The sequence below is a fragment of the Equus quagga genome, chromosome 15 (genome assembly GCF_021613505.1).
Source record: "Equus quagga isolate Etosha38 chromosome 15, UCLA_HA_Equagga_1.0, whole genome shotgun sequence".
Taxonomy (NCBI): domain Eukaryota; kingdom Metazoa; phylum Chordata; class Mammalia; order Perissodactyla; family Equidae; genus Equus; species Equus quagga.
The window spans coordinates 24,274,111-24,296,340 of record NC_060281.1 but is presented as its reverse complement, the minus strand read 5'-3'; the positions used below and the strand labels follow the sequence as shown (position 1 = coordinate 24,296,340).

At 53.3% G+C, this 22,230-nt stretch overlaps 1 protein-coding gene and 1 pseudogene across 1 annotated transcript in view; one reads left to right on the top strand and one right to left on the bottom strand.

Annotated features, from left to right (window-relative positions):
• Positions 1-6,375: 6,375 nt before the first annotated feature.
• LRFN2 (leucine rich repeat and fibronectin type III domain containing 2) overlaps positions 6,376-22,230 on the bottom strand; it is a 37,600-nt gene continuing 21,745 nt past the window's right edge. The window contains exon 2 of the mRNA XM_046638840.1: positions 6,376-7,357. Within this exon, the coding sequence (XP_046494796.1) occupies positions 6,376-7,357 (982 nt within the window). The remainder of the gene's footprint in view (positions 7,358-22,230) is intronic.
• On the top strand, positions 20,684-20,783 carry LOC124227494 (uncharacterized; annotated as a pseudogene).

The window sequence follows — 22,230 nt, the reverse complement described above, 5'->3', positions numbered from 1 at the left end:
GGTCTTCTAAAATTCAAAGTTCCCATACCAGGATTCAGGCCTTTGACATGAAACCCAAAAAACTCTGTGTTTCTAATCGTCTCTGCAGCTCCGTAGGTAACTTCAGGACAATTAACTTATTGTTTACCCAACTCTGCCACTCACTAGCTGTGTGACCTTGGGCAAGTTATTTAACCTCTCTCTACCTTAGCTTCCCCATTGGGGATGATAATAGTAATACCTACTTCACTGTGTCGTTTTGATGACAAATTGAGATAATCTGTGTAAAGCTTTTAGAACAGTGCACAGCACGTAGGGAACTCTCAATGAATGTCAGCTACTATTATCAATTTAATTCTGCAGTTCAATATCCACTTGGAGAATGCCAACCTTGTGTCAACCTAATGAAGGGACAAGAACTTTCCCATGTTTAGTCTGAGTAGGTAAGGCAACCAGCCCATCTTTGGTAGACAGGCAAAATTGTATCTTTGAGAGATCCCAAGGAATGGGTAGAAAGAGTGTGACAGGGAACCCAGGAGGAGACCATTCCAGATGACTGGGTGTAACTGAGGACTTAAATCCCTTCTTCTTAGCAATAGTCCTTCTCAAATGGTAAACAAGATACTTGCTTGTTCCCAAGACATCCTGCGTTGGTGATGGAGGTGACAGTGTGGGCCCCTGAGGTGTTTCTTCATGAGAGAGTAGGAACAGTGTCAGGAAGCTGACAGAGGTATTCACAGTTTGGGGAATGGAGGACATCTTGGATATAGCATAGGGGAGTCAAGGGAAAGAAAACTCACTCTTGCAAAGTATATAAATGCTAGAGTCGCTGCCAGGTGTGCCAGGGAGTATCACTGAGCACATGTTACAGAGGAGGTAGCAAAAGAAAAGGGGGCGTGCTCATCATCACCAACCAGATGGGCAGCTGGATGGAGGGGCCCAGGGTTGTGGGAGGCTGGTCAGTGGGCTGACTGGATATGGACCACATGGGTTTTGGAATCCCATGGAGATGGGTGAAATTCCAGATTCACCCCCTCATCCATAGGGACCCAAGCGGGTAACTGCAGGATGCATTGACATCTCAGAAAGGGACTAGATAATGAGATCTTCCTTGCCGCAGCTCCAGAGAGACTCCAACACAAGATGGTGGAGGAGAATCCTGGCTCTGATTGGCCAGGAGCACATTCAGCTATTTGGCCAAAGGGACAAGAAGATCAGTTATCCCAAGAAGAACAGAAAAATAACCAGGCAAGAGCCTGCAGTCTGGGCCTGTTTCCCCAGAGTCAGTGAGCAGAAGAAATATGCCAAGCATCCCAAATGAGGACATGGGCCAACATTGCTACACCAGTCAGAGGAGGCTGAACGGCAGTGATGGGCTCCCAGGGTAGCTTGAGGGGGAGAGGCGGGCTCCCCTCTTTGGTCGGTTGGGAAGCATTTCAGTTTCCCTCTGTGAGAGGCTGCAGGGAGGGGAAACTCACAGCGTTGTTGTGAACATCGGCTGGCTGCCAGGGGGGACACTTAAACGAGATCATGGAAGCTGAGAAAGTAAGATCTTTAGTTTACAGGCTGAAAGCACAAATAGACGTTTTTAAACTGTGAGCAGGGCAATGTTCCTTTTAGATGTTGGGAGAGCAACCTGGATGGATCTGGTTCTGTCGTGCAAAGGCAGGAACCCCAGGTATTTACCTGTGAGAAGCCTTATGGTCGCAACAAATTCTTCCTGCTGGCAACTGCATCACATAGAACGTTGCTGGGTTTGGGAATCTGGGTGTGATGTTTAAAACGGTGTGTTCAGGTTTTGACTGCTCCCTGACAACAGTCTTTTTTTAAAATAAGCGTATCTATTTTACCAGCAGCAGTTTGCAGAAACTCCAACGGCTGCAAGTACAAAGGAAGCCCCATGTGGCTTGCTGAAGCTCTGAGACCTTCCCCGTAGACACTTTGAGAACAGAAGACAGCAGACAGAGGCACTCAGGCTGTACTTATGGAAAATCAATACCCACAGACTCTGGGAGAAAAGTTACTGCTCAGTTTGGAAGGCAGACATCTGAGACAGTGACTTTTCTCTTACCTGGCTGGAAATTACATCCCTTAAAAAAAAGTGTATCTAAGTTCTTTTGGACTTTCAACACTGTAATGATGGCAAAATGAAAAACATCTCCTTCGAAGGGAACCTGAGGGATGTGTCGTTATCAAGAACTTGGGAGAAGGAGGTTGAACTCTTTGCTAGTTAATAATTCAACTGGGCTCAGAGTGCATCAGCTACCTCTACTCTGCACAAGATGAGAGAGCTGAAGCCTTCTCTCCTGTGAGGAAAGAGGATCTGGGTGGGCAGAGCCTCTCCTCCTGTTTTCCAACAGGAAGCGGGGGAAGATGAGTTCACTCATTGGAGTGAGCTGGTATGAGACTTTATGTCTTAAAAAGGAAGAAGTCACAGGCTTTCAGGGCACAGGGGACCGGACGAGGCTGGAGGTGGAGGTTGTTATACAAGAGACCTCCTAGAAGGCCCCAGGCCTTGAGAAGGGGTGATCACAAGGGCAGGCTGGGCCGGACTGTCTGAAGCCTGGGGGAATCTTCCTGGCCAGGGGAGGAAATGTGTTACAAGCCAAGAAGAGCCAGAAAGGCCAGCGTGAGGTCAGAAGAACCCACTTAAACAAGGGACCCTTGCCGGCAGTCAACATTGAGAATTTGACCAGACCTTGAGGGCAAACCAAGGGCTTCCAGATGAGGCTATAAATTTGAGTACCTCAGTCAGTGTAAAATGTAATCTATAGCAGGTTGAAGAGAGGAAGAAAGGATAGGAAAAGCAGTGTGACGTTATGGAAAGGGCTAAGGCTTTGCAGACAGACTTATTGTGGGACCATGGGCAAGTTACTTAACCCCTCTGAGCCTAGTCCCTTCATCTGTAAAATCGGCATAAGAATATCCACCTTGAGAGGCTGCAGTGAGGAGTCAGTGGGGAATGCACGAGAAGCACCCATACAGTACCTGGGAACTGTAGGTGCTCAATAATTGTCAGTGCTTCCCCTGCCAAAAGCGACGCTTGCATGATCATTGTACGTCTGGAGCTGCACCATCCAATACAGTGGCCAGTACTGGCCACATATGGCTCTTAGCATTCTAAAGATGTGCTAAGATGTGAAAAATGATTGCCATGAGTGTAGAACACACACCAGATTTCCAAAACTTTGTACAAAACAATTTAAATGTCCTATTAATAACTTTATAATGATTGCCTGTTGGAATAATATTTTGGATATATTAGGTTAGATTTAAAATGACAGCAGGGCTCACACTTTATTCCTATTGAACAGTGCTGATCTAAACATCAGATGAAGATAGGGTTGGGAAGCGTGTTCCAGAAGCTCATTTGTTTCTACACTTTGGGTTTGTGCTTTGGTTTGTTGTCCTGGTTCCCCAGTAAAAGACCCTTTTGAAAAAGTGCCATTCAAGGCTCAACCAAAATGGGTGGAAGGTACATGTGCTCCCCTAGTGGCTAAGTGTGGTGGTGGCCACAGTCCAATAAAAGGAGGCGGGCTGGTGGGACATCAGGGTAACTAGGAAGGAACAATTCCTTCTTAGCTTGGAGCTTCATTCTAGATCCTCTACTGATCTTTACTCCAGGAGGACGGCCCCATTCTCTGTTTCAGAAGGCTGCCATCTTTACATGAACTTGGCAGGAAACTGGCTCCTACCAGGCAGTAGCTGACACACGTACACTGGAAAATGCAACTTCAGAGCCCCCTTCAGAAAACCATGGCGTTTCCAGAGAAATGAACAGCAGACATTCACAGACATGAGAATGTTCTTTTTTTCTCTCCCAAGAAGTGTGGTTGGTTGTTTTTAAAACTGTACATTTTACTGTACATCTTTTTTTTTTTTGCAAAGGAGAAGATTAGCATTTATATTCTGACCACAGGGATGTTGTTTTCCAAAACTCCAAGTCAGAAACATGACAAACACAAGCGCGAGTACATACCATGTCATGACAGAGCTCAGGGCCACTGACAAAAACAGACAGTTGGTTCCTCCCCTTCCGACGTCCACCACTTTCCCTCTGGGTGTCTGAACCCAAAGGCGAAAAGAAAGGTGGTATTGGGGCTCACTTCCTCAATGGCTACATTTAGAAAGGCTGAGTGAGAAAGGTGCAGAGAGACACAGAGAGGAGGGAAACGGAGGCGGAAAAGAGGAGGGTGGGAAAGACACTTCCAAGTCACCCAGTTCTGTGGGCGCCGCCATGGCTGGGGGAGGCATGTGCTCTGGCACTGGGATTAGCCTGGAAAATTAACTTGTGGTCTCAGGAAGAGACTGGCCTGGTCAGTTAATGACCTTGCCAAGACCAGAAAGGGACTGGGCAAGGCCGAGAGTCACAGGAAGTAAAAGAAGAATAAAGACAGGAGGGTGGAGGGAAGGCGAGGACAGGGAGAAGCAAGGGAGGAGGGGCGGAAGGACGAAGGCATGGGATTGGGAGGCTCCGGGGCTGGAGCCAAAAGGCAATCCTGCATAGACAGTTCCCACCCTCTCCTTGTGTGCTCTGGGTGGGGGTGGGGGCCACCAGCACAGCTCCAGGTCTGAGCCCATCAGAACTTTTCAGCCCGAAGTGGACTCACCTGTGTGCTTTGTATGCTGTGTGGTTGGCAAGTGGAAGGAGGGAGAAGAAGGAGAGAGAGAGGTTAGAGATCTATGGCAGAGGCTCGGGAGAGGGAAGAATGAGTTGGGGAGACCGAGGGAGAGGTAGTGCGTTGGCAGTTAGGAGAGACCTGCAACAGACAGAGACCAGGAGAGACAGATGCAGGGGGAAGTCGTTCAGACACTTCTAAAGCAGTTTCTTCCTCCCGCACCCCCTCTGCCCCATCTCGACACTGTCTGGGAGTGTGGGCGTTAATCCCTACGTCAAAAGGAGCCCATGTGCCCCTCCCATAGCCATCTTGTCATGTCCATGGATGGATGCTCTTCATGAATGGCATCCATGGAAGGCATGCCCCATGTCCCACCCTGAGCCACCTTCTTCAGGAACAAACAAGGGACAGACTTTGGACCCAGAAATGCCCTAGCCAGGGTGAAGACAGGGTAACAGATCCCCACTACCACGCTCAGGAGGAGGCGGCCTTCACACCTACCCTGACTTGGTCACTAACTCACCGTGTGACCATGGGCAAGTCCCTATACTCTGGGGGGAGGGGGAGAGAGGGTTAAGGATGAGATGATGGCAGACAGCTCTTCAAGCTTCAAAACTACGATGCTAATGAGATTCAGCTTTCCCCTCCAAAGCCTCTAGAATTCTCCCTCCATGTCCAGTAGGAAGGACAGGGACTGCTCTACAGCTTGTGCTCCTGAGCTGAGCTGAAACCATAACATTTAGAGTCATGAAGAGTTCATCAGTCTTTAGGACTGGGAGGAAATCAGACACCTGGTACAATCCCAGGATTTTGCAAATTAGGTGACTGAGGTCCAGAGATGGGAAGGGTCTCGCTCAGCGTGTTCAGCTGGTTATTGGGTGGTGGCTCTGGAATCCACACCCAGATCTTTGGACTCCAAGTCCAGTGCTCCTTTGGCCACCCTACTCTGCTTTCCTTAAGAGAAGCTCTCTTGACCCACCACATGCTCACGGGGACTTTCTGTGCCAGCTTCCTCAAAAAAGAGGCAAAAGTCCCAAAGCAATTCCAAAAGCTAAGATCCCTTATGCCCTTACGCCTCCTAAAGCCCTTCTCCATCGCCCACACATAAGGAGCCCTGGAAGCTACCCTTCTGGTTGAAGCTGATGTGATGGGTGTATACGGGGCGTCATGTTTGAGAAGCAGGGGAGCAGGGTCTGACGTGGGGCTCACTCATCTCTCCCAAGCGTGGGGACGGTTGGGAACAGTGAGGAGTCTGGCCAGGGGACTCCACAGCCTCCCCCAAAACAAGTGTGGAGGCAGAATAATTCCCTTCTCTTGTCAATGGACCACAGTCGCCCACTTCTAGGGCGGCTGGGAACCTGCTTCCATATGTAGAGTAAACCCTCCATTATCTGTGTGAAGGAAGAGGGGGAGTCTGGGAAGTGGAAAAAATAAATTAAGAAATAGAAACAACACAGGAACCATAAACAATCCACAGCCGCTTGCTTATCTGCGACATTTGTGATGAGAAAGGCCAAGTGCCACCTCTCCCAACACTCGGGGCTCAGCCCGACGTTTTAGCGATGGAGTCTGCTTTCCCTGAGCACACCCCACTGGGTGGTGGGGGACAGGCCTGGGAAGGTGGCATGGATGGTGGGGGTGGGGGAGGCCGTTGACAGGGAGAGGAAACGGCCCTGGATGTAAACATCGCCATGGAAACTCCACAAGGACTCCCAGTACAGATTCTTCCCCCTTCTTCTGCTCTGCCAGTGGGGAGGGAGGATGCCCACCCCCAGGCCTACACCGTGCTCTCCATTACCCACTCGGAGCTGCCAAATGTCCCCCGTGCCCCCACCAGGTCACTCTCCTCAAAGGGCAAAAGCATGCCGTTGACAGAGAGGCTGCGTTTTGTCCAGATGTTCGAGACCCTCCGAGGAGGGCTGTAGCCACCTGCGGCGACCGCTCCCGCTGCCGCAGCCGCAGCTGCGAAGTCCCCCATGTCAAAGGAGTGGCTGCGTTTGGCCTTGCCCTCCAGGGGCAAGGGGAGCAGGCTCCTGGCCCGGGCTGTGGGTGGCCCCAGCAGTGGCTCTCGGTCCGACTGGTGGCCCCTGGCAGATGTCCCAGACCCTCTCCCCCCTGGAGTCCTGGAGTCCAGCAGCTCCTCCTTTCTCTGACTCTTGAGGTCCAGGGAGGCAAAGGCCCCCATCAGGCGGTCAAGGTTGGGCTTGGGGCGGGAGGCAGGGGGAGGGAGCCTCCAGGGGCCATGTCCTAGCCCCGCAGCCTCCCCGCTGCCCAGGGAGCTGGAGGAAGAGGAGTCGCTGCCTCGGGCCAGGCTGGCACTGAACTGGACCAGCTCGTTGCGCACCACCACCTTGGGCGGTGCCTGCACTGGGGCCCCGCTGGGTGCGCTGCTCAGAGCGGGCAGCTGGGCCCCATTGGTCTGCGAGTGCATGTTGCTGACAGCAGTGGTGGCCACCATCTTGCCGGGGGCCTCCTGGTTGCAGACCTTGTAGCGCACCATCAGGATGACGATGAAGACCAGCAGCGTGGCCACGATGATGCCGCCGATGACCAGGATCATGGTGCCGCCCAGGAGCTGGCTGTGCATCGACTGGCACTGTGGATAGTCGGCCTTGGTGAAGAACTGGGCACAGCCCACGATGTTGGTGGCTGTGAGCGTCGTGGCAGTGTCGTCCCACATGGCCAGCACACACAGGTCGTAGCCAGTCCCTGACACCAGGTTGTTGACCACGAAGGCCTTGTTGGCAGCTGGGATCATCCTGGGGTGGGTGGGGGTAGATGTAGAGAAGGAGGGATGGTGAGGGAGGGAAGGGTGATGGGGGACAGGGACAGAAATAGAGAGAGAGTGACAGACAGCAGAGATGGAGAGGTGGAAGGGGAGAGAGACAGACAGACACAGGGACACAGAGAGAATGAGGCAGAGCAGAGAGAGTGACAGGTGAAGAGACAGGAAAAGGGAGAGATGGAGAGGAGGGGGGGAGAGGGAGGTGACAGGTACAGGGCAGAGGAGTCAGAGAGATGTGAGGCCAGGGACCCAGGCAAGAGAAGAGAGACAGGTCGTGTGGAAAGAGAGGTGAGAGAGACAGAGTCAGGGGTAGACGCGTTGTCAGAGAGAGACACAGAGAGAAAGAGACGGCCCGCGATTGGGCGCAGGAAGCCACCCAGAAGATGTGGAAATAAATAGTGAATGAGGACGTGGATGAAGAGGATGAGAAAGGGGACGGTTGGAAGCAGAGACAGGGGAAAGCGGTTTGGAGATGGAGGCACAGAGAAGAGAGGGGAGGGACAGGAGAGCAGACAGGTTAAAGCCTGAAGACGCAGGGATTAAAAAGGAGGACTCCCGCACCCTCCTTCTGCCATGTCTGCCCCAAATATTCCCTCAGTCCCTGGGAAGCGGGGGTGACAGTCAGGTCAGCCCTGGCCCCGCTCCAGCACCCCCCAAGCTCGGCGCACCCCTTGTTGTGTCCTCAGAGATTCGTCCACATTGACCCAGCCCCCTGTCTGGGCCTGTGCTGGACTGCCACACACAAGGGCCTGTCCTTCCTGTCCTCAGGAGCCACTGCCATCCTCTGGCTTTCTCGTGCCTGGGGGCGGAGAATGTCTGCTGGGGCACACTTGGGAGTGGCGGGGGTCTAAGCAGAGGAGAACTGGAGGTGGGGAGGGGGTGATGCTCAGAGGTGGGGGGACAGCACAGTGTTGAAAACTGGAGGGCAATTCTGCTTCCCAGAGGGAAGGGCCGATTCCTCCGTCACGGCCACAACAGGCCAGGGCACCCAGGGACCTGCGGAAAGAGTTCCTCTGGTCGGGGAGGCCTGCCGGTCCCTACACCTTAGGGGGTCTGGGCCTCTCCTGCCTGGACCTCCAGGAGGCCTAATGCAAACCCTGATCACTAAGGCCCTAGGCTGGTATCATGCCTTCTGGTGTCTCCAGAGACCGTGCCTGAGTCACCCTATAAACTCTCCTGCAGAACATTTGCCTGGGCCCGAAGGGGCTGCACCCGCTCTTCAGCCTTTCCCATCAACCCCAACTCCCAAAGAGCCCTCCATCCTCCTGTCCCCTCCCACACAAGGCCTCCATCAGCGCCCGTCAACCCCTCAAGCCCAGAGCCAGGCAGGTAATTGAGATCTCAAATATGAAATACCGGAGCCTGAAAGCGGGCGTCCAGGAGCTGCACACGGAGGATGGGCGCTGACAGGAGGTATTGATGTCCCGTCAGGGGGCAGCCCCGGAGGCTGCTGCCTCCCTGCACCCCCTCTGCCTGCTCTGCCAATGGGGAAACCACAACGGAGGAAACTCCAACCCCTGACCAAGCCCAGCCCACAGCCCCAGTGCTTGGGGCCAAAGAGGTGGGTGGAGGTGGGGGCATGGATCCAGCAAGGCCCTGCAGGCCAGCCTCTTGGGTCTCACCTGGGCATCATGGCAGTCCTGTAAGGGGAGGGAGTAGCGCTTTCATATCACACAGCAGGAATGGCTGAGACTCAGAGAGGCTGAGTGATCTGCCTGAAGTCACACAGGTGGGACTGTTAGGATGGGGCAGCCAAGACTTAACACCAGTTCCTAGGTCCACAGTCTGGGTTTGCTTCTTACTACAAACATGGGATGCTTTTCCTCATCTCAATGAGAACGCCGCCTGGCCGGTGGCAGGTCAGCCCCCCGGCCCCAATCCCTGGAGCCAGCTCAGAGCCCACTGAGGCTCACACTCCTCCACCAGCAGGATCTCTGGTCTGTGGCGAAGCCTGGGGGGCTCCGCGTGGCCATGCTCCCAGGGCCCACTTGCTGTCCCCCAGGGCTGATGATGTGCGTTGGAGGGGCAGGAGTGGTGCACACACGGAACAGTGACAACACTAGGGCAAACAACAGGTGCCAACTGTGTGCTCTAAGTGCCCTATGTCTGTCAACTCACTTAGTCCTGCAGCAACTCTCCGCTGTAGCCACTGTCAGGATCCTCCCTCTGCAGACGGGGAGACAGAAGTGCAGAGGGTCTAAGTAAGCAGACCCAGCACGCGGAGCCGGGATTCCCACCCAGGCAGGCTGGCTCCTGTCCACTCAGAACTGCCCCCACCCCCCGCGGGGCCGTGAGCAGTGTGAGGGCATCTCCAGTAAGGAGGAGATGAGCCGGCTGTCCACTGAACACCTGTCATGTGACAAGTGTTCCACCTTCAGGATTGCATTTGACCTTCCCAACAAGCCCAGGACACAGGAGATGGACCTTGAGCCCAGAGATTATCTCAGTGATGAGCCATCTTATCCTAGGAAGCAGACCCTACTCTTAGAACCACCACTAATACAGACACTACTCAGGAAGAAGAAAAGTCGCTAAGATGGAGGGCTTACTCTGTACCAGGCACTGTTCTGAGATCTTTAAGGGGATTAATACTCATAACACTTGTGGGGAGGTTGTTACTATTACTGTCATCTCCATTTTGTAGATAAGAACCTGAGGCACAGAGAGGTTAAGCTGCCTGCCTGTGAGTGCCCAGCTAGTAAGTGGCAGAGCTGGGATCTGAACCAGGCAGTCTGGCTCCACGCCTAACTGCTGTGCCACGCTGCCTCTCAGCCACTGCCCTATTTTTCTACCCCTCGGGGTGACTCTGGGGGAACTCTGCCTGGCCTCTCTCCCTCCTCCTTGCTTCCCAGGTCAGAGAAAATCACAATGCGATGAAGCCCCAGTTGGGCTGTGCTGCTAGCGGAGGAGCAGTGGGGCGAGGCTGAGCCTTGGCAGGCTTCGGGCACCAGGGAGGAGGGTCAGGCTCAGAAAAGCTTCATCCTGTAACTGGCCCATCAGAAACAAGGCTGGAGGAAAGGGCCTGATTCTCAGAGCAGGAAAGCAGCGCCTGGTTCCTCGGTTGTGGGGCTGTGTGTGTGTGTGTGTGTGTGTGTGGAAGGGACTTACAGGAGAGCTGGAGCCAGCTGGCTCCAGACAGCCTCAGCAGTCACCTTTGCCTTTGCCAATAACAATAAGAATCAGCGTTTACCCAGAACTAACCTTGTGCAGGGAAGTTTACATGCCTCATCTCATTTACCCTCCTGGCAACTTCCGGAGGAAGTTATCATTCCCATCTAGGGAAGGAGGAAGCTAAGCGTTTTCACTTCCCCTTGCGGTGGGTGGGTGGAGCTGAGACCAGATCTGGATGCGCTGGGATTCAGAGCCCAGGCTCTGAACCATAAGCAAGACTGCTCTCCGCTCCAGGCAGCTGAAAGGACAAACTACACGAGAAAATCCTGTGAAACGGGCACTATTCAAAGTCTAGTGACAGAACTACACTCATCTCCAGCCCATGTGGCCCTGTCCACCCCCTCATGGTCCCCAGGAACCAACCACTGATCCTCCAGGCTGGATCTTGGGAGCCTGGGTCCCCACTGCCTTCCTACCCACATCTCATTGGCACTCTGGCTGGTAGCTCCCACCTTCTGGACTTCTCCCTGCCTCCCATCTCCACACTCACGCTGTGGCTCAGGCCTTGCCATCTCTGGCCTCCACACAGGCCTCCCTGCCTCTGACTGTGCTCCCTTAAAGTCTGTGCTCAGCACCACCATCTCCAGAGTGTTCCACCTAAAACACAACCCTGGCCAGGCCCCTGGCCCACTGAAACGCTCCTCAGAGATGGGCCAGGACCCACACGGGACAGTCAAGCTCCTGAGCTGGGCTCCCAAGCCAGGCTTCCCATCACATTCTTGTCCTTCCACCCATCTCAGAGGGATAATTAAAGACTTTACTTACAAAGGGACTCGTTACAAAGGGGCGGATAGAGGATGGGGAACCAGAGGGGAACGTGGAATGTGCAATCGCCCGGGGTTATAGCAGGCAAGCTGTCACCCACTCTGCTCCAGGCCTGAGTATACAGGGGAGGTCACCCGCCCAGGAAGGAGAGGGCATCAAGCAGGCCGGAGCTACTCAGAGTGTGGCCCACAGCTGGGTGCTGGTCCCTGAGCTGCTCCTGGTCCGTTATCAGACAGTACAGAAATTGACAGGAAGCATTAAGAAAGTCTTACAGCAATCTGGCATTGGTTGTGACATCCAAGTGCATGGTTGTTTTTTCTAACTTATTTCTAGCATTTTCCTACAAAAGTATTGGTCTGCAACAGATTGGCAGAAAACAGTGCTAGACCTTCTCTATGAAAAGCTTGAGAAGCACTGATCGAGGGCAGGGTTCTCAGCCTCAGCACTAGCGATACCTCGGGCTGGATAATTCTTTGTTGGGGCGCTGTCCTTTGCACTGGAGGATGTTTAGCAGCATCCCTGGCCTCTACCCAAGGGATGCCAGTAGCATCTCCAGTTGTAACAACCAAAGATGTCTCCAGACATTGCGAGATGTCCTCCGGGGGCAAAATCACCCCCTGCTGAGATGCATTGGTCTAGAAAATTTGATTGAGGGACAGAGGCAGCCAGGGGCAACCTTATAGCTTGGGAACCAGCTGAGAAAGTACGCTGACCTCACTCTCTTCTCTCTGCCCAATCTCCTGCTACCTCCGTGGCTGAACCCAACCAAAAGCCAGAGTTCATGGCTGCACACTGGGCAGTCTGCCAGGGCCCACAGCAGGGTGGAGGAGGGGAGAATGGATCTGGAGAGACAAAATACCATACCTGGCACAACCATGGGGTCACAGCCCTCTTCGGGAAAGACACATCCTAAAATCCTGATGGATTTCTTTCCATCACATAAACTAGCGACATCTCTGTTAGCAGAAACCACGAATTGCTATTTTAAGTTTCTACAACGTGTTAAATTTAATTAAGCTCCAACGCTCTGAAACACAATTTAAAACTGCAACCCCAAGACCTTACCCAGGAAAAATAAAACAAGCGTAAGCGGCTGCTTCTCAGTTGTTTGTCTTTCTTTTTTTTCCCTTTTAATATTCATTTGGCATTTGTTCATTCACTTTCACACCAGCAAACATATCTACAGCTGACACCAGCAGTTTAAGAAGAAATCACAGGAGCATGCTGGTTGTTCTACTATTTTCTCTCAGATCTGTCTTCCCTTTCACCTGCCCCGCTCTGCACGCTGAGGAACTACATTTCCCAGACTCCCTTGCCTGTTCCCAGGCTCCTTTGCCCTTGGGCTTCCAGGTAGAGTTGGCCGATGGAGGCACTGGAGGAAGGCTAGAGGTTGGGAGGAGGGGAGAAGCCAGGTATTTCTTCCTCATTTTCTGCTTCAAGTGGTGTCTCTTGTCAGCTCCTGAGCCTCCTCTGTGATCCCAGCTCCCTGGGTTCTAGCTCCTGCCGGATGGATTTGGATTTTCGGCTCTGGTCATAGCTTCTCCTCCATGTTCCTCCATCCTTGGAAGCGGGCAGCCTCCCGCTGTAACTAATCTGATGCTTCACAGCCCCTGGTTGACCCCTCTGCAATTCCATCACCCATAGAACCCAACCCCTGTAGTGGACACCCTCTTAGATCTAGAGTATTCTTTTTGTTTATTCCTAATTGAATCCTGAGTGACACAAGGAGATAACCTTTACTGGACGAGAATATTCTACCTGTTGACATCATCTTTTCCTTGCACTTTGGGAAGAGCCTATCATTACTTCACATCAGCAGAACAATCTTGGCCTTACCTACTGGAACTCCAGCTTTAGGGAGCTCTTGGCCACCTTCTCTCAATTACTCATCGTTCCCCAAATAAGCCACCTTGACCCCTGTGTGTATAGCAGCCCCTCTTCCTAGAACCACCTGGCAACCTTGTCCTTTAAGGCCTGACTCCAATGTCAGTCCTGACGCCACCTGGAACGGCTCCTGCTCTCTCTCCCTCAGCCCTCCCTGCTTTCCTCTGTTTGTGCGGGTGTCTCCCTCAAGGACGCAGGCTGTGTCTTATTCATCTTTGCATCTCCACTGCCGATCATGATGTCTGGCCTAGAGTCAGGGCTGAGTAAATATTTACCCCACTTTTCAGGGGTGAATGAAAGAGTGCTTTGTTAAATGTTAAGGCCTATACAAATGTGAGCGATTCTTATTTAAATACGACACTGCCTAATGGTGACTCTCAGACTCCGGCTGGTCCCGAGAACGTGTTTCTGGAGAGGCGTTTTACTACATCCTTGAGGCTCACCGCATGGACTCCTGACCACTTTTCATGGGTGCGCACGTAGACATGTGTTTGGGGTGTGTGAATGCGGGTGTGCAGGTGAATGTATGTGTGTGAAACAATGTGTGTGGGGCATGTCTGTGTGTCTAAGTATCATTTGAGAGTTGAATGTGGGTATTTGTGAGCATGTGCGTGTGAGAGAGGATAGGGGTTCACACACATATAGTACGTAAAGGTTCTGGTCCCAGGCGACATTAGTCGCTGTTCTGCCACCCAGCTCCCAACCCCCAGAGGCTCCCACATGGCCCTTGACACTTCTGAGGTGACTCCTGTATGACCTCTCTCAGAGACTTGCAGGCCTGGCCTCTCTTTCCTACCTGCTGCCATTAACGGCATCCGGGGAATCCAGGAAAGGCCGGGGAGGGTTTCTAGGAGTCTCCCCCGGGCCCTGGGCAAAACCTGTGAGCCGACCACCAAAGGCCACTCTGCCCCTTTCCCAGGCTCGCTCCAGCCCACAGTCCCCTGTCTCCCTTGCAGTTAGGGGTGTCCAAGTGGTAAGTTCTGGCAATGAAATGTGGCCGTCACCATGTGTGCCACCTCAGGTCCAGGCCTTGAAAGAGCAGGAGAGCCTGCCCTCACTCTCCGTCCCTTCTGCTGACTGGCCCTGGGTGTGGGGACCCGCCTGGACCTGCAGACAACAACAGGGGCCAAGGGGTGGTGGGAAGCGGGAGCCTGAGCCCCCCACGAAGAAGGCGCCCTGTAACCCAGAGGCAGCCCTGGGCTCTCAGGAGACTGAGAAATCAAATTCTAGAATGGTTGGAGCCCTGATGCGTCTGGCACCTTTGCAATGGCAGCCAACGCTCCTGACTGATGGGCCCTGCAGATGGGACGAGGGAGCCCGAGGAGCTCGTGCTGTGAGGTGTGTGGCAGAGGGAGCGGGAGCAAGTGTGTGCAGGGGTGACCCAAGGGTGTGTGCGTATTTGTGTAAGAGGGAGAAATTGGCGCTGGCGTCTACACAAGCAGTATACTTCTTGCTTTTCTGGAGTCATCAGCAGACTTAGCCTCACTCATCTGTGGCCTCCAGCCCCATCAGCGCCCAGCACTATTTGGGGCCCCGCATCAACGATGGTCCACAGCTGCCTGCCAAGCCCGACACCCACTTGGGGACGCCCGGCAGGCCTGCCCTGTGCCACCTCCCTGCTCTCTGGCCGCCCAATCTCCAGGGGCAGGAAACGGCCACATCAGCCCAGGCAGGCCACCCTGGCTTCGCCCTCCCCGGCAGCACCACGGGGCCTGTTTGCCAACACTGCAAGGGAGCGGGGCATGCAGCCGGTCCTGTCTCGTATGCGGTTGTGTACTTGCCACGTGCCGGGCGCCAGTCTGCACACTGACTCCAGGAGGTAGGAATGATCACCCCCACATCACAGATGGAGAAACTGAGGCTTAGGCTCATCGGCTCCAGTTCACACAATTGGAAAGTGGCTGAGCCAGTGTGGTGAGCCAGGTCTGCCAGGCCACAGAGTGTGGCCTTCCCTGTACTGTGTCACCTTGCCCTGAATTGAGCAGAATCAGATTTTGGTAGGAAGCAAGGCTCAGAGTCAAGCTAACTGTTTAACAGCAATTAAAACAACAACAACACATGTTACTACAATGACAGCTAACGTTTGTGGAACGCTTCCTATATGTCCAACACTGTTCGGAGTACTCTACAGGTATTAACTAATTTAATCCTCAGAGCAACTCTAGGAGGGAGATGCTATTATCCCCATTTTACAGGTTAAGAAATTGAGGCTCAGAGAGGTTAAGTGACTTGCCTAAGATCTCACAGAGAACGTTTGTGCCTAGCCAAGATTCGAACCTGGTACTCTCAGATTACCTTAATTAATGCTCATGATAACCCTGGGAATTACCTTTCATAATTGTGCTCCCCATTTTAGAAATAGTGATTAACTGAATTGCCCTGAGGTCACATAGCTAATTAGAGTCAGAAATGGGATTCCAATGAGTGATGAGGGTGTCTTGCTACTTCACAATGCTCATGGGATCACCGAAGGAAGTGAGGGAGCCACCTGCATGTCCGCGTGGAGTTTCTTGGCAGAGGCAGCTGCTAGTGCAAAGGCCCTGAGGCAGGAACAGTGAGGAGGCTGGGGTGGCTGGACAGAGAGAGAGAAAGGGAGAGTGGTAGAAAATGAGGTCACCAAGGTAGTAGCCAGGAGCCAGGTTCTGGAGGGCTTGCAAATACATTTGGTCTTGTGTTCCAACTCTGAGGATTTTCTGGGTGCCAGTGTTGAGAAGGATTCTGATGCTGTGTTCAAACTCTGTGGGACAGAGTGCTATGGCTCTTGGAGAATGTCTATCTCTTATTTGTTGTTTCTGGTCTAGGAATTAGGGAGCAGTGGGAGAGAATCCCCAGGATTACCAGTACACGTTGCAGAATGCCCTCTTCTGGGGCCTGGTGCTGAAGGCTGGCCTTCCCTGATCCCACCACCCTGAGTGGTGGGTCAGAAGCCCCTTATCAGCTTCTGAGGAGGGCCGGGGCCGGGGGGCAGGCTGTCTCTCCTGCCTCTGCCCCTCCTGAGAATGTGGGGCCCCCGGGGCCCTCAGGCTCTCTGTCTTCTTGGCAGTGACTTCTCCCTGGCAGCAAGTAAAGGAGCCACAGTCCTCTCAGTGTGGTTGAGATGCTGTGGCAGGGCACCCCACCCACATGCCCACAGCCCTCCAGACAGCAGGCAGGCTTGGGGACCAAAACCCCTGTTGAATCAGTGTCTGGGTGTCCTCTCCAGCTTCTCCCCCAAGTCTCTTCTCTGTAAGCAGCCAGAGGAACGTGTTAAAGTGCAGTTCAGATCCAGTCCTTCCTCTGCTCACCCCCAGTGCGACCAGTCTCATGTAGTCAAGGTCTTCATGGGGCCCAGAGACCCCCCCATAGTCTGCCCCTCACCTCTCCAATCTCTCCTCCTACTCCCCCAGCTCACTCTGCACAGCCACCTGGCCTCCTGCTATTCCTCAAAGCCGCCAAAGGTGCTCCTGCCTCAGGGCCTTTGCACTGCTGTTGCCCTGGTCTGGAAGCTCCTCCTCCAGATGTCCACATGCTCACTGCCTTACTACCTTCAAGTCTCTGCTCCAATGTTCCCTTCTTGGGGAGACCATCCCCAACCCTGCCCTATTTAACATTGTGGGCTCCCCCATCTCTACTCTGGCCCCCCCAAGCCCCTTATTCGGCTTCATTTTCCCCTGTTTCACTTTACTTGCCTGACAGATGATGTCATTTGCCTATTTGCTATGCTTACTGTCAATCATCTATCTTTCTCTCTTTCCACTAGAATGTCAGCTCCCTGAGATGAGGGGTTTGATCTGTCTTTTTCAGTGATATTTTCCCAACTTCTAAAATAGCACTTGGCACAAAGTAGGCCCTCAAAACATTTGTTGGGTGGTAAATAAAATGAATGTTCTATATTTACACTGCCCCATACAGTAGCTGCACATGGGTATTTAAATGTAACTTCAAATGAAATAAAATTAAAGTGTCAGTTCACTGGGCACAGGTCAAGCATTCGGTAGTCACGTGTGGCCAGCCGCCAACCCACTGGACCGCACAGAGATCCACGGGACGGTGTCTTCCAGAGCGTGCTCAGCAGCCTTGTCCTGCACTCCAGCAGGGGAGGGAACACAGTCGTTTCCTGTGTGAGCCCTGACACACCAGACAGGTGGGCTGGTCCAGGGAACCCTGTCCAGCTCAGGGACAGCTCCCGCCCAGGGACGACTTGGTGATGGAGGTTTCCGTGGGGGCCTCTGCTCTCGGTCTCCCCAGGCATTCTCTCCGTGACTGGATGGTGTCATCCCTTCTTTTTGGTTCCTCCAGCTTCCCTGGGCTCCTAGGGCCTCTGGGTCCAGTGGGCTCTCTCTGGGGTTCCCCAGGGCCTGGTTCAAGGTCGCCTCCCCCTGGGCGTGCTATGACTCTTGGCCGCATGTTCAGCTGCGGTCCAGTACCTTCCCAGGAGCTGTCTCACTTTCCCCACGGTCCTCAGACAGGGCCGGCCCTGGGCCACACTGAGGCTCTGGCCCTCTCTGGTCCTTGTTCCATAATCTCGTTCCCGCTTTTCTGTTTCTCATCTATTGGTTACCCATGACGCTTCTGATGCGTGTGTCTCTATTAAGATAAACCTCTGCTCCAGCCAATCACAATGCCACACGCCCCTCTCAGGATACCCGCGTGGGAAGGAGTTGCTGCAGAGGCTGCAGGGTGCGGTGGCGATGGGCACAGACTCTGGGGTCATGTGCTGGTTCTGCCACCGACGAGCTGTAATAACTCACCTTGGGCAATTCCTTAAACTTCCTGGGCCTTAGCTTCTTAGAAATAGCCTATTTCTGTAAACTGGGGCATTCATAATCGCTGCCTGATAGGGTTGTTACGAGGTTTAACGAGCCATGATTCATAAGGCCCTAGATCAGCGTCTGGCACGTAGTAAGCTCCACTCGAGGGTTTGTTATATAAAGGAGCGGGTGATGCTGAACCAGAAGAAAGCCATCTCGGATGGTGGGAATCCAGGCCTCGGGATTTGCGGCTGGTAAACCTCCCGCAAGTGAGACACTGGCAGGCTTGGGCAGGGCAACATCACGAATTCAATACAGCAGGAGGTGGTTTGGCCCCACGTGACTCTGAAAGTCTTTTTCAGAAGACACGTGGTGAGAGTGTTAGTTAAGCCCTGGCTGAGCCATTGCAGAGATCACTGGAAATTAGGCCAAAGTGAGCTGAGTCACAGCAGGCTGCCTCTGCACTCATCTCCTCCGGAGTAAGGGCTTACCTGGTGACAGGTGAGGACACACCTGGGGAGGCCCTGCCTTTGCTCCCTGACTCGGGAAGTGGGACAGATCTGCCTGGCAAGGGTCTGAGAAAGTTGTCAGCCCCTGTGTTGGGCCGAGAGGACAATGGCTCCAAGGGAGGGACCTTCCCCCTGCTCCGTGGTGCTCCTGCATGGAGGGGAGAAAGCCAGGAGGGCAGAGTGCGAGCACAGGACCACCAGGGTTCAAAGGCCAGTGCCTTCACTTACTGGCTGTGTGACCTTGGGCAAGCCACTTAACCTCTCTGTAAAGGGAGGCAGATGATAGGGACCCCCTCACAGGATTGCTATGAGGACTAAGTGAGTCAAGGCCTGTAATTTGAACCATGCCTGCTCCACAGTAAGCACTTAGTTCATGCTAGTGATTGTGACTGAGGGAGTGATGAGGCCCCAGTGAGGACAGAGAGACGGCTCCAGCAGGTGTGAGGTTAGACATGGGCTAGTGAGGCAGGTCCACGGGTCCACAGCCCAGCTCAGGGGCCGGCAGCCTGTCTCGGTCACTGGGCTCAGCCTGCCCTCGGCCCAGGTGCTGACTCTGCAAGGCGCTGGCCGGCTCTTTCTGGTTCTCCCTCTGCCATCTCCATTCCCAGCCCACGGGAACTCCTGCTTAGAGGGGCCCTGAAAGTAACTCAGTTCACCAGTCGCTCTATACCTGGCCCCTCTGGCTGTCAGCACCCCATCACACACTCCCAGGATGTGCCAGGCAGCCCGCCCCAGCTTTGCACAATTCCATGTGGCTCAGCATCTGCTCATGTTGGTCCGTGGTCCGACAGCCAGCTGCTTCCTCCCACCGGCCCAGCTCAACCCCACCGGGCCTCCCAGAACAACGTGTTTCTTTCTCTACACGTGTCGGTGCTTCCCAAAGGGTGAAGCAGCTCTCATCCCACCTCGAGTTTTCACTCCAGAATTAGCATTTCCATGCTTCTGACCATTTCCTCAGGACACAGTTTCCAGCTTCTATCCTGGCTGCCCCCTCGATCACATACAAATTCATCTTGGCCCTTCTTTTTGGGGCTCTGAGCACAGAGAGCAGGGCCAGATCCCACATTCCCCCAACCAGACATCACATTTCTCGTAAGGCCCCCCACCCAAGAGTGGGCTGGACTTTTCTGGAAGCTGCATCCCATCGGCGGCTCACACCGAGCAGGTGCCAATGGAAAAGCCCTGTGATGTTCCCAGGGTTGCTACTAAACCACGTTGCTCCCATTCTGTTCTCCTAAAGTGGCGTTTCTGCCATTGCCGCCTGAGCCAACCCAGGCGAGCCCCCCAGCCCACAGCAGGCCTCTCTCTGTCCCTGTCTCTGTCGCTGTCTCCGTCTCTCTGTTTGTCTTTATCTCTCCCTCTGCCGCTCTTCATCCCCCTCTCTATGGACACAGGACTTTTCTCTGTATTTGGCTGTCCTTAGCTCTCAGCCTGCAAGGACTAGGTGGGCACGTCTCAGAGAAAAGAGCGTGAGCTTCGGAATCAAAGAACTGTCTTTGAATGCCAGTTCTGCCCCCGACCAACCATGGGACTCTGGGTCATGTTCTCCTCTCTCTGATCCTCAGTTTGCTCACGTGGGAGATGGGACAGCAGTACCAACGTCCTGCGGTGAGTGTGAGAAATTCGTGGAATGGGATAAACATGGCGCCCCTTCGCTCCTCCTTCCCAGGGCCATCTGGGTCCCCGAGGACGATGATGACGAGGATGAGAGATGCCATTTATCTCCTTCAGGAGCTGAGAAACGCTTGCTTAATAACAATTCATCACTTACAGAAAAAACGCAGAAGGTGTCAGACCAATTATACCTTATTGTAAACACAGGGGCGTGCAAAATGAAGATTCCCCGCCAGCCGCGTCCAAAACGCGCTAGAACAACTGGAGATGTCAAGTCGACGCCACCCAATGAGAAACCTGACCAGATAATGCTCCCCGGTTGGCGGATTCATGGGGGCAGCACCCAGGGGCAAAGTCACCTGCAGCACCAACCTCCTTAAAAAAGTGCTCTCTTTGGGGCTGGCCCCGTGGCCGAGTGGTTAAGTTCGCGCGCTCCGCTGCAGGCGGCCCAGTGTTTCGTCGGTTCGAATCCTGGGCGCGGACATGGCACTGCTCGTCAGACCACGCTGAGGCAGCGTCCCACATGCCACAACTAGAGGAACCCACAGCAAAGAATACACAACTATGTACCGGGGGGCTTTGGGGAGAAAAAGGAAAAAATAAAAATCTTTAAAAAAAAAAAAAAAAGTGCTCTCTTTGGTGGCACATGTGCTAAAATTGGAATGAAAATGAGCATTGCCCCCTGCACAAGGATGACACACAAATCTGTGATGCATGACCATATTTTTATGAAAGTCTGATACGCGTTACAACATGGATGAAACCTTGAGGACATTACGCTAAGTGAAATAAGCCAGACGCAAAAGGACAGATACTGTATGTTTCTGCTTCTCTGAGGTTCCTGGAGGAGTCAAACTCAGACAGAAAGTAGAAGGGTGGGCGCCAGGGGCTGGGGGGGCGGTTGGGATGGAGAGCTAGTGTCTCAGGGGTACAGAGTTCCATGTTGTGGAGAAGGATGGTGGTGATGGTTGCACAGTGATGTGACTCAATGCCCCTGAACTGTACCCTTAAAAAGGGTTAAAATAGGAAAGTTTATGTTATGTGTATTTTAGCACAATAAAAAAAAATGCTATCATAAAGCCAATTCTGCCAAGTGGGCAGGAGGAGGAGAGGCGGTTGGAAATTATCTGTCACTTTTCTGTCACTGCAGCATGGCTGGTGCACACTCAGTGGCAGTCACCACTGGCAGGGGCCTCTTGCTTACTGTCCACGGGCTTGGTCAGCCTGTCAGAACCGGGGTGGTAGGCAGCTTTTGGGGAGGGCTCCGGGGTGGGCAGGGTGGTCCCTGGCTATCTGCTTGCTCTTCTACAGCTATCCTGATGGTTGCAGAACGGGGCAGTTCCAGAGCAGGACGTGGCACAAGTCAAATGCATGCAGCGAAGGTGCTGAAGATGAAGGGCGGCGGCCCATAGCATCCGCCGTGGTGTCAGCTGGGCCTGGGTTCACGCCCCGCTCTGCCACCAACTATCTGTGCGACTCAAAGCAGACCGTCTAACCCTCTCTGGCTTAGTTAAATAGGAATGCTAGTACCCTAATTTGTAGGAATAGGGTCAGGATTCACTGAGATAAAGTGTTATAAATGCCTGGCGTGAGGCCTGGCAGTAATGAATGAACAGTTAGCGCTAGGTTTTGTTTCAATGACAATGGTGAAGTCAACAAGGACCCTTGACAGAAGAAATCAAGATGAAATGAAGTCCCCAGGCATTTCGTGGATGGGTTGGGGAGCCTGCCATTTCCCCCAACTATAATTCCCTCTGCCAGATCAGAAGCTCCCTGAAGGAGGGAAGTGTTCCAACCCCCAGGCTGAGTGTGTACCACGGAGAAGAAAGGCTACTGACTGTGCAACGTAGGCAAGTCACGTCCCATCTCTCAGCCTCACTCAGTTTTCCTGCCTGCAAAATGGGTCAATAACATTGATCACGCGGTATCTTTGTGAAATTTAAATATGATGCTATTTGTTCAGTGCAGTGATTAGAATGTGTTTGTGCGATAGAAAGCTGCCAGGATGAGGTGTGATTTGGTGTCTGAAGATGGGGTTCAAATCCCGGCCCACCATCCGCTAGCTGAGTCATCTTGAACAAGGAGCTATTACCCCTCTGGACCTCAGCTTCCCCCTCTGTCAAATGGGCATGATGAGACTGCTGGCTGCCCCAGAGGACCGTTGAGAAAAACAC